We start from the raw sequence: 12,986 nt of genomic DNA, 5'->3' as shown, positions 1-12,986 counted from the left end.
ATTATAAATTAACACGAGTAAACTAAAACCTCTATAATTATATTATTTTAAGGTGATTGATTAGCACTTGAAACTTAATTTCCTATCATTGATGTTTACGAATATAATATAATATATTAAGTTAAAAACAATTCTCCAAGGGAAAGGCTTAAATTTGTATTTGAATTTTTAAAATTTCTTAAAAAATGTCATGAAAAGTCTCCGTCATAATTAAATTTTAGCTTAAAAGTCTTCACTTATCACAACAAGAGTGATAAAAATATTTTTCAGGTAAACAGAGGAAAATATTTTAATACTTCATGGAGCAGCATAGAGCAACTCAACTCCACTTGTTTTGCGAATATTCCGTACATCTTTTAAGTTTTAAAGTGCTCTACCTATGCAAACATTTCGGAAAATTTGTGAGATGAAATGGAAATGAAGCTCTTGGATCAAAAAAGTATGTTTCTCTTTTCAGAAACCAGAATTTTCTTTCAAATTTTAATGTAACCTGTCAACATTTCTTCAAGAATGTTTTTAATATTTTCCTAATGTTTTAGAAATATTTTTAGAGCAAATCTACTGTGATATAGTGTTTATAAAATTTTATGACATTGTTGCTTCATATTTTGTGACATAGTTACTTGATATTTTGTGACATAGTTACTTTACAAGTTATGCACCATTAGAAATTTCACCATATCTCGTGAACTTTTAAAGTGAATTAAAAAAAAAAAACTTGCATTCAATAAAAAATTTTCTTTATCCAAAGATAATTTCATGCGAAAATAATTTTGAGAAAATATTTATTATTTTTTATTATTTTATTTAAAAATAGTCGAAAAAAATTTGAATATAAAGGTAAAAAAATTTGTAAGCCATTTTAAAGTGGGTAATTTTGCATAGCTAAATACATATTTGATCAAAATCGGTTAAATAGGTTCTGAGAAATCGAATTTCAATGAAGTCGAATATTTAAATATATTTAATAAATATTAGGTTATAATTAGCAGACTGGTCACGAGATTGACTAATCAACCCCCTATATTACAGTATATGCAGCGCGCACAAATAAAAAAAAAAAAAAAAAAATTAAAATATTAGCCATACANAAAAAAAAAACGAAGCACTCTGAATAATTTTTCTATCGTTCTTTTGCTCGATCTTAGATCGGATCTTTCTCTCATAAGATTCAGTCTTTGAGGATGCTGGAGCAATCAATTCTGGGGATGAACTCAAATATGCTAGTTATTAAGTGCACGCGGTATTTTAAGTTACGAAATCAGACGTAAAAACGTACTTTCTCTGAATTAACATACATTTTCTTCAAGGGATTTGGACTTCTGATCCTCAAAGTATAGAAGGTAGCACTATCAAGGAAATATGGTCCCTATAGTGTGGTCAGGAGAGATGTCCGAAGATTGGACACCTTAATGTTAATTTTACTTTTTGTGTGTATTTCACCATATCTCTAGAAACTTTTAAGCGAATTAAAACATTTTTGCACACAATTACAAAATTCGCTTATCCGAAGATAATTTCATGCAAAAAATAACTTTCAGTTATTATTATTTTTTTTATTATTTTTTTTTAATATTCATCGAAAAGTTTTGAATGGTACAGTATAAAATTTTTGCATCATTTTAAAGAATGTAATTTTGTCAGACAAAATACAAGATTTGATCAAAATCGGTCAAATAATTAAATGAGAAATCAAAATTTTAAAATGGTCGTACACTTAAAATTTGATTTCGCAAGAACGATTAGACCAAATTTGCTCAAATCTCGTATTTTGTCTTGTAAAATTACATTCTTTAAAATGTTATAACGAATTGTACACCTGACTCTTCAAAATTTCTTTTACCAGTATTAAATAAAATAATAAAAAAAATAATAAAAACTTTCTAAATATTTTATAATTTAATTTAAGTTTTTTTTGATTCACTTGAAATGCTTTCGAGTAAAAAAAGCAAAAAGTAAAGTTAACTTTTAGAAATCCAAACTTTTGATTGCTCTCCTCCTCCTTAAGATCCGATCTTTAGATCAAAAGCTATTTAGGATGGCCCGTTTATTTTTTGCGCACTGTACAGCGGTATATTTTTCCGCCAATTTCCTTTCTACTTAAAAGTACATAATAGTAAGGAGATGAGTCTACAAAAATGACAAAAAAAAAGAAAATAAAAGATCAACTATATTTATTTTTTATTTGGAATATATTCCGCCAACATATCAAAGGCCTGATGCTATGGATTTTTTGTACATTTTTATAAACATTATTAAATTTGTACATTATTAAATATGATTAAGTTAAATTAATTTTAATGCATTTCACTAGTTTAAACCCAGTTTGAGATAACCTAAACTAATAATCAAGGATTTAAGCAGTTGAATAATTGATAAACAGTTTAATAATCTTGCATAATCTCTCTAAACCTTATCCACATCTGCATACCGTTTCTCAATATAGCACTCTTATATTTAATAAATCTTCAGATGCAATGCTAGCTCTCCAAATTATTAACTATCATAATTCTATCTATCAGTTTGTTACACTTCATTTATAATTAGATACAAGAGTGTTTAAGGGAATATGTTAAATATCTTTAAGTTACGCAAGTACGTAAGTTGGTAATCTGTTTTAAAGATGGGATAAACTAAAATTATTATCAAGGTATATAATTCTTGTTATTCTGATTTAATGGAATACTTCGGAATACTGGCATAAATTTTTTGAAGCAATTTCCTTGATATAAAATAAATAATAACTGTGAAATAAATCTAAAGTTTTAATTTCTTTCTAAAACAAAATTAATTTATTCATTGAAATACCTTTTTGATTTTTTAAAAACTTGATCTCGAAAAAAAGTAGAAATAAAATAATACAAAATCTCTTTTTGAATTTCCAGTAAGCCTTTTGCTTATTTGTTGTTTGGCTCTTACATTTTTTCTGTCTGAGTCGTGAATTTTCAAAACTCGTTAAGCTGTCTTTAAGATTTTCCTTTTGATTTTATTTAAAATAATAACTTTTTAACTGTAATTTTTGTTAGTTTTTTCTAGGCTTCACTGATATCAAACCTGGTAAGAGACGGAGAAAATGTTCTATGCTTTTCATACATGAAGCATCTGTTTCGGAGGTGACATTAACTTCCTTTACGGAATTAATTCTAACCTATTTAAAAAACCTTGATGGGTGCTTAATTTTGAAAGAGGTCGATTCATTTGTGGAGCAATTTTCACTCAGGCTTACAACAGTTGTGGTAGAAAATTTTCCATAAAAAATGCTAGCACAACAAATTTTTGAGTAGACATAATTACTTTGAAGCAAAATTTTGCTTGGGAAAAATATTGCTTAAAATCTAATAGGGAAACAATTATGCATGAAAAAAATATTCCTTTAATATGATCCTAGAGAGAATAAATTCGTTTTGAAAAACATTATTTTAAATCCCCTTGGGACAAAAGTTTGAATGGACACAGTTTTGCTTTAACACAATCAATTTCAAGAATGAAAAAACATTTAAGTACGTAATTAAAATACCGATTCTTATCTCCCTGGCTTTTATGCATCGAGAATTTGATGTGAGAGATTTTTAATTAGTTATAGTATCAGATATGTAGAGAAATATACTGAGGAAAAAAAAGTATGACCGAAAATAATAGAATACGGCAAAATTTACAGTGTTTTTTACTCCATTTGAGCACCGAATGGCTCGGTAATATTAACTGGAGAGCTCTGACAATGATTTTAGTAAAATTAATAATTTTACACAAATTAATTGTTAGCATGTTATTAAAAATTATAATTATTAATAATCTTAACGTTTGGAAAAATTTGGAAAATGCAATAACATTTGGCAATTTTATCATGCGCATGTGCATTTCATCTTTGCATGCGCATTTTATCATGCGCATTTTATCATGCGCATTTTATCTTTGAGCATGGCATGAAAGCTTTCGATTAATTTTCTGTTTCGTCTTGTATTTTTTATTTAATGTGTGGTAACAAGAACTATAATTTTGATAACCCGAATTCCGCTAAATCGTTACCATATGAATTGAAAGATTACCAAATGAATGGTTAAAATACAGTGTAATTTTTTAAAACCTAAACTAGGTTTTTTTATTACAAGAAATATCGTTACGGTACTGTACCGTAAACCGGACTAGACCGTACCAGAATTTATTTTAAGTTTCTGTTCATTACTGTACAGTGCACTTTAAGTTTCAATAATTTGATTTATCTCATTTACATACCAAATATCTACGTGAATTCGAAAGTTTCAGTTGTCTCAGCATTAAACACTGTTATATACGTCTAAATATTCTAAGAACAAATTATATATTGAAACTGCCACATTAAATGAGGTAGAGGAACAATGTATGCAAGCACAAATAATGTTAACTATATAATGGTTCGTATATGCTGTTGTTCTAATTTTTTAATAAGTCAAATAAAATAGTGTTTATGAATTATGAAGTTAAATATTGCTTTAAAAGCTGTAACCCTTTAAGATTTTAGTTTTAAAATCTGAAATCTAATGTTCAATTATCATTGCACTACAAAAAGTATTGATATATAATTGCCACTACTTTTGACGATGAGATAAATTAATACATTTTTATGCACAGAATTATAGTTCTCGTGCAAAACATTGTATAAAATTAACAAAATAACAAAGAATTAGTGCGAATACAATACTAAAAATATGTTTGCTTTTAAATTAAATATTTTTTCAGTAGGGTCATAAATTAATCCTACTACGCATGAGAATACGTGTTGCCAATACTGAAACAAAAAGAAAGAGAATAAATAAATAAAACTATAATAGTGAAAAAGTAAATAAGAATTGTGACTACATGCACTGCCAAAAATTTTAAATTATCTCTACACCAAAAATGGTGGCAACTGTACACCAAAATATTTTACATTGTTGTAACCAGCTATTTTAACACAATAACACTCAACATGCATTTTAAAGATAGTAGATCAAACCAAGATAGTAGATTTTTGTGGCACATAAAAATAGCACTTACCTCATAAGCACTGGTGACTCCAAGATTATAGAACACTGGAACATATAAATAAGCTGTGGCTGGTACTACAAAACAGAAGGATATATTGATCATCAAGTACTGAGTACCATATCGGTACACTTCAGCTGGTGTACCTAAAAGTGTAATAGCTGACATAAAGCTGGCTAAAACAGACATGGCCACTGGAAAGACGCTAAGAGATCGTCCACCCATTAAAAATTCTTGAGTATTGCTTTTTCTCCGATCTACAATGGCATACCATACTCCTATTCCTGCAGATATCAGCAACATAACACTAAATACCATATAATCTGCGACACCAAATAAATTTTTTACCATATCATCCATGGTGATCTGTTTGGATAGTTTGTATTCACAAAAGAAATGGTGTTGGTTGTAAAGAGTGTTTGTAACCTAAAACAAGAAGCTAAATCATTTATAAGGAAGTAAAAATATTAGTTTAAATTAACATTACGAGATCATATCATTAAGTAATTCTAAAAAGAAAAGAACGAAAGCTCCTAATTACAATATGAAACAGAAATATGATAGAAAATATTTCATTTCATAATCAGCATTGAACAACAGACTGGCAACAGGCCAAATTCAAAGTCTACGTCTAGCAATGTTCAATTCCGAAGGCTTGCAATTTTGAACCCAATCCAGAAGACAAGAGAACTACTGGATCACGCATTAGGACAAAATAGCATTCGTGGAGGACTTTTTGATGAAACTAATCCGCATTTGCGTTACAAGGAGAGGAAAAAACCCCAATACTTTCCTCGGTTATCCTGACGACAAGGGGACTCCGTCTACCACTGTGGTTATTTTACGTCAGGCCTGTGGTCGATGTGAGTCAAGAGCGGAATTCGTATCAACTAGTCAACACTGGGTCGTATCTCGATCACCTCATTAGGAGGCGAATGCTCTATATTCTGAGCCACATCAGCTCAATAGAAAATATTGCTGATTTTTACGTAGCTTTCTGGCACTTCGAAATATTTGTTCTAAACGATGGATCTGTTTAAAAATCTCGCTTTCATATACATAGCATCTCTATAGATAGCTGTTTTTGTACCTAAAATGAATAAGCTTTTCTACCTCTTCATGAACAATTTCTTAGATAAATCGATAAGAAATGTTGCAACATTCTTCCATTTCATTCAACTTCGTTTCGTGGTGCTCTCTCAACTCTGGAAGTACTAAAATGCTTTCTCTAGCTGAAAATCATAACAACTGTCTTTGGAGCTCGGTGAAATCGGGATTTTTTAACAGATTCATTTTTGGAACAAATGCATGAATATGCAAAGCAATTATGTTTAATTTGGTTCAATTTCTATTTCTCTCTCATATTGTCATTAATTGTTTTTTGCTCTTCTCATTAATTGCTTAATGAGAGGTTAATTAATACAAAATACTATTGTTTGGAGATTGACGATGGATATGAATGAAAATCTTGGTCTAAAAGAAATCCGTCTATGTCCAGCTGTTTTGGATTCAGCTAAAACAAACTCTCCATTATTTAAAAATTCTCCAAGACTGATTCATACGAAATGTTGAAACGTTTCTTAATATTATTAAACTTTGTTTCTGTTATTGCTATAGGTTTTTTTTGTTGAAAAAAAACTGCCTATGGACGCAACTCAATGCAAACCGGGATTTTCCATTCAACAGATTAATTATTGGAATGAAGGTTTCAACATGTTAAGGAATTATGTACAAATTACTTGTGATTTCATTTGTATTTCTTATTGCCTTTAGTGCTTTTTTGTTTGTACTTTTCTGAAGAAAAAGTATAGTCAAAATCATCAGAATGTGGAAAATTTACCTTATTTCTTACTCTATGAGAACAGTAAAAAGCTCAGTGAATTTTACTGAAGTGCTTTGGCACTGATTTTTGTAAAAGTAACAATGAAATACTGCTTTATAGTATGTGATAAAATGCAGTACATGTTTTAAAATTTGGTAGTTTAAGCATGATACCTTAGAGAATGGCATGAAAACTATTCATTTTGTTAAATTTACTTTTTAGCTTTGTATATTTTTTTTTATTAAATATGTGGTCATTGTCATATCATGTTAAAGAAATTATGATATTAAATAAATACAAATATCATATTAATGAAAACAAATGGTATAAATACCGTATGTTCTGGTTTTATTAACCAGAATTATGGCTTTCTTTTACCAGAAATGTCATTACCATACAGCACAGTAGTTTTACCAGAATTCTTTTGTCCGTGTAAGTGTGTTACTTATTGATATACTTTTATTAAAAATAAAAGCTTTAATTCGGAGTTAATTATTAACTTACAATTTTTTTAAATGAATATTACTTAAAAAAAACTTGGATTGTTGGAGCATTGGTCGCTTGTCCAACATTTCTTACATGTTTATGCTTTGTTACATGTTATATAATTTGTTTGGGATAAAAGTTTTAAAAAAATTAAATTGTAAAATAAAAACGCGTTGCGTTTAATTAATGTAAAGTATTCTGATACCAAATTGTTTGATTCTCATTTGTGTGTATTCGAAGCATTTCATCGTGATGTTCAACAAGCATTCACGTAATTTTGTTCTAAATTTTATTGAAAAGGTAACAATGGAAGCACAAATTAATTAGAGATTTTTCGATTAAATAATTCTGAAGGTATTATGTTTATTAGTAAAACGTTATAAGAATAATGTTTTAAACGCTTTTATCACTCTTACAAATAGTTAAAATATTATTTTAGTAAATCAATGTCCTTTTATTACTTGTATGAGGAGTAATAGCATACGTTTTGAAAAAATTAAAGTCATACTAATTGTGCTTTGATATTTTCAAAAAGCTTTTATTTTTCCAAAATGTCTTTAAAAATTAACTGAGTGAAAGTTAAAGAAATTTCTTATAATAATGTGAATATCCATTTAAAAATAATTTATAAACTAAAAATAATTTGAAAAGCTAAAGCAATTTGAAAAATTAAAACATAGTGACATCTACGTAATTTTAGTGTTTCATGGTATTTATTGTCTTAGCTTATGTCTTGCCTTTTTCAATTGACAGTTCTGAAATCATTAAAAAAGCAACTTTTAGGAACAATCTCCAACATGAAATATAATAGCTTATGAAATATAATAGTATGAATGAAATATCATGAAATATAATAGTCATGAACAACATAGTTTATGAAAAATATGTAATTTATTGTTTAATTCATTGCTTTATCATTGTTAAATTCAATATTTAGGAAAAGAGTAAAATAAAGACAGTGCAGTCATTTATGATAAACTAGTAATTAAATAAATGAAACGTAATTTTTTAATAACCTTTATGAGCCGTCTATACTATAATTACTTTTTTGAAAATAATTACTAAACTTGTATCAAGAGAAATTTTGAAAGCAACTACTTCTCGAAATTTAATTAATTTGTTTTTTAACTAATTTAGTTTGGTTTATTGAATATTTTACCAACAACTAACGTTCAAAGGGAGAAAAAAATTTTGAAAGATCAATTTCGATCGTGGAGGTGGGAACTAAAAACTTTTCGTTTTAGCTTCTTATTATCTAACAAAAATGTTTTAAAAATATGCTGAAAAGTAATTTCAAATATTTTTTTAATAACTGTGATTTTATTCAAATGAATAAAGTAAATTCAACTTAAAATTAATTGAATGATAATTAAACTTGCACTATAAAAGGAATTAAATAGTGTCAAAAATAGAAAAATGGAAGATATTGTAAACAAAGAAGATAAAATATTTTAATTATAAATTATTATTTTTAAAAAAAATAGTACTTAAATAAATATATTTAATTAACACTTAAGCAATACTACGATAAACCACATTTTCAGATCATGATTTTGTTGAAGAAAACTACAAGTATAAGGAAAGTATTAAGATATAATCTAGAGGAAATAAAAAAAACGGGCGAAGTACCTGTCTAAAAACTATACTAAGAAACAATTTGATATAAAAATGAGGATTATATATTTTTGAATCCTTGTTATAATCAAAATATATAGAAATATTCGAATTCAATAAAAACTTTTATTAGATTGTGTTAAACTGAAGCAGAGTAATAATTAAACTCTAACACTTTCCGGATAGCAAAATGATTATTTTTTTACACCACAATCCAAGAATATGCTGATAATCGTTACATATATATCAATATACAATTATGTCAAACAATTTTATGGAAATATAAACTATATAAACATAGGTTATAAATAATATAATCAAAGTAATAATGCTTGCTTAACAAAATTAGTCCTAAAATATTTTAAAATATTTATTCCTCGGGTAGGTATAGTTCTTCCTATTTAATTCTTTATCTGTATTTTAGTTATTCAAAATGAAATTAATTTGTGAGACACGTTTTAATTTGTTTTGTTTGAAAAATGCATAAAAATATTCTTAAGAAGTTTTTAAAAAAAATGTGTGTTAATAAATTAAAGTTGAAAATGGAGAATGGAAATAAAATTTTAAAATAGATTTTCAATTTTTTTTGCAAATGGATTTCCAAGTCGTGTTTGTTTTATAAACATATTAGTTACAGAATAAACATATAATTATAAAATACAATCCAACATAGAAAGGGTTTACAATTAAAATATCAATTGAAAAAAATATTCTTAATATGATGAGAAAATGTTACTTACTTGGTTGTTAAAACTCTACATTATGCGAAAAATAAAATTATTTATTTGTACGGAATATTTTATCAGAAAACGATTTTTAAAAAAAGTCTATTAAGCGTAAATCAAAATTTATCGAATATATATATATCAGATTTATCGCACTCATTAAACTTGAAACTCACTAAGTAGGTCAATGTTTTCAGCGAATAAATAATTTTCTATTTTCATTCGAAAAAATATTTCAATCACGGAACGAGTTTAATCATAAGTCGCTTCAGAGACTGAATTTGAGGAATCTTGACTCCATGACTGACTATAACGGTGTAAGCTTTCTATTAAGAAATGCAGATGGCGCTGATGTCGAATAAAAAAAGACATTTCATTGAGTTTTCTAAATATCTAACTATGTTATACTCCCAATTTTATTTTTTCAGTTTTTATTTCGAGGGTTCAAGTTAAATTTTTTTTTCTTCTTTTAATTGTGAAAATTCTTAAGCCGAAAAATACGTGTTGTCTATAAAGCTTCAAGGAAGTCTTGTTTAAATAGATATATTTCTAGAATCTTTATTCTGCAACTGAACAGAAGAAGAATAAAATCTCAGATTTTTTTTAAGTATAAGTAAAAGGATTTTTTTAAAACATGTCCATTAAGAAATTCCTTTAAAAACTGTATCTCATTATGGCTTGAAAAGTCGAGACCCGAAATTTGGTTCATAAATTATTGTGTAAGTGTCTTAAGGCGAAAAATACTTTTCCTCAATGAAACTGAATGGTACAGGTCTAAATGAGCACTTTTCTTAAATTTAATTCTACTAAGAGGAAAACAGTATATTTAAAACTACCAGAATACCGTAAATTTTAACATGTTTCTGGTTTTGAAAAAGCAAAAACAAGAAAAAACTTGGTAATTTTTAACGAAGTGACTTGGTAATGATTTTGGGAAAATAAACAATTAAATATGGTTCTATAATATGTCATAAAATTTGATAAATGTGGTGAAATTTGAACATTTTATTATGATACTTCAAAGCATGGCATAAAAAAAAAATTATTCGGTTGAATTTATTTTTCATTTTCGTACTTGTCACTAAATGTGTGATAATAAGAACTACAAATTTGGGAAACGAAAATTCCCGGTAAACCGTTGTCAATTAAGCAGAAAAATTACTAAATGGTTTAAATACTGCCTATTTCGGTTTATTAACTAAAATTACGTTTTCCTTTCTTTTTTTTTAACCATAAATGTGAACATTACAATACAGTACGGCAATTTTACAAAATTTTTCACTGATTATACAGGTCGTTCCGTAATGACTGCCTTCAATAGATATTTTAAAAATTAATTGTCAAAAATAAAGTGAAAAGGGCATATGTATTAGGGTTCAAATGCAAATATATAAAAGCAGTCTGCTACATATATAAATATAAAAATCAGAACAGTGACACATAAAACAGAAAATTCGACGAAAGCTGAAGGGAAGTTAATAAAAAATGCTCCAGGTTTCCTATGCAATCAAACTGGTTTTGATGTATTTTCTTCTTCCTTCCTCTCTAGTGATTTGACAGATTTCGATACTTGTTTTCATTATTAATTTTCCACTATTAATGACTATGTTTATTTGACTTCAGTTTTCTTAAGAATTCTAAAAATATCTAGTGAGGGTGGTAATTACGAACCATCCAGCATATTTAGATTAAATACCATTTTACATCTTTTATTTGAACAAAATATGACGATTTTTTTGCCTGTATAGTTGATTTATTATAATTATTATGGTGTATTTTATTTATTTTTTAAGGAAGATAATAAAAGTTAAATTTTTCTTGGCATGATTGAAATATATATTGAATCCTTAATAACACTTATTGATCATCTTATGTAGCTTTATATAAATTTTAAAATTCAGTGTCCTAAAGCTCATTAACTGTAAATGAGCGCGAAACAATAAATCATAAAGGAAATACACTAATTAGAATTTTTAGCTTTTAGCACAATAAGAAATGTAATTAAGCATAAAATTTTAATTAATTAAAAAAATTACTTGTGGTTAGGAAAGAAATATTGAGTTAAATAGAAAATCATAAAATTATAACAGTGATAAAGTAACATTCATACAATCATATAATGAACATTTTTCGAAATATTTTTATGTATTTGCCAATCCAACTAGAAAGTTATAATTGGTAGAAGAAAAGATAATATTTTGTTATTTTTCATTTTGCTTGTTTCGTGAAGAGAAGTAAAAATAATATCCAAATAATAAAGATGATTGGTCTGTAAAGGAATATGTTGAATTTGTGGTATCAATTAGTAATTAATGGAAGTCATTAGAGAGGACGAAAAAATATAATAAGTATCGATATTTTTGTTTTATTCTTGATTTCATTTCACGAAAATATGTTTATATGGAGCTAAAAAATATAAATATATATACTGTTGGAAATTTCTAGGTAAAAATGATTAAATAGCAGTTTATTTAATTATTGTTTTACCATATTTAACCAAAACAGTCATATTATCATAACGAAGATGATATTTAGTCTGTTAAGTGTGAGAAAATGCTTTCATTGATTTTTTTTCCTTCTAAAGTGGTTAAATGAATATAATTTTATCCGTACTAACTTGGACCAAATTATAAGGACATTTTGTTCCATACTATGCTGTACAAATCCGTATTATGCAGTACTATGGGTAAAAACTATAGCTGAAAGATTTAATGGATCAATCGTATTATCGGTTGTGCAGGGGTTCGAATCCCAGCGCTGTTGCTACAATATTTCTTTCGTTCGTCCTGCACTCTTCAATCAGTGGTCCTGGACTATTTGAATACGAAACTATCATTCAGTCTTAAATAGGGCAGCAGCCACAGAGCTCCTATTGCCAATAAATTTTGAATTTTATGGTTCAGAAACTAAGCTAGTTTTAAATGGTTACTAAACCACATAGTTTAAGTTTTGCAATTAAGGTCTTTTTAACCGTACCAGTTGTGTAAAAATACAGGGTGTTCCAAAATTATCTTTACAACTTCAAAAATTCATAACTTCGAACATAAACAAGATATTTATATTAATAAAGTTTTTTTTCAATAGGCTGAAAAGTTTTAAGTGAGGATGTGGACACCACAACAGAAAGCTCAATGCGTCTCATAGCCGTATTCGCTCCACATTTTCTGGACTTGTGCTAGGTCGTCCGGCTCCACTTTTTTGCAATAATGATCCGGTGCTCATGAAGCTTGTGTGCCATGCACGGATGGAGGGTCTGGATGGTGGGTCTCTTTGGAAATTTGTCCTGAAGTTCCGTTGAACCTGTGTATCTGATTTCGTCTCTATGAACCATGAGACGC

General features: G+C 27.5%; 1 protein-coding gene across 3 annotated transcripts in view; it reads right to left on the bottom strand.

Annotated features, from left to right (window-relative positions):
- The window catches only part of LOC107444065 (sodium-coupled monocarboxylate transporter 2), a 78,690-nt gene that overhangs the window by 48,004 nt on the left and 17,700 nt on the right, over positions 1 to 12,986 (bottom strand). For 2 of the 3 annotated variants that reach the window (XM_071178821.1, XM_043045342.1), the window contains exon 2: positions 5,014 to 5,427. In XM_071178821.1, the coding sequence (XP_071034922.1) occupies positions 5,014 to 5,361 (348 nt within the window). In that variant the 5' untranslated portion in view covers positions 5,362 to 5,427. Of the gene's footprint in view, positions 1 to 5,013; positions 5,428 to 9,663; positions 9,989 to 12,986 lie in introns of those variants that run through there. The other variant, XM_016058136.4, reaches the window with a different exon arrangement.

Source organism: Parasteatoda tepidariorum, chromosome 3 (assembly GCF_043381705.1).
Source record: "Parasteatoda tepidariorum isolate YZ-2023 chromosome 3, CAS_Ptep_4.0, whole genome shotgun sequence".
In the NCBI taxonomy this organism is placed as follows: Eukaryota; Metazoa; Arthropoda; class Arachnida; order Araneae; family Theridiidae; genus Parasteatoda; species Parasteatoda tepidariorum.
The sequence above is the reverse complement of the archived record's forward strand: the minus strand, read 5'-3'. Positions and strand labels throughout refer to the sequence as shown.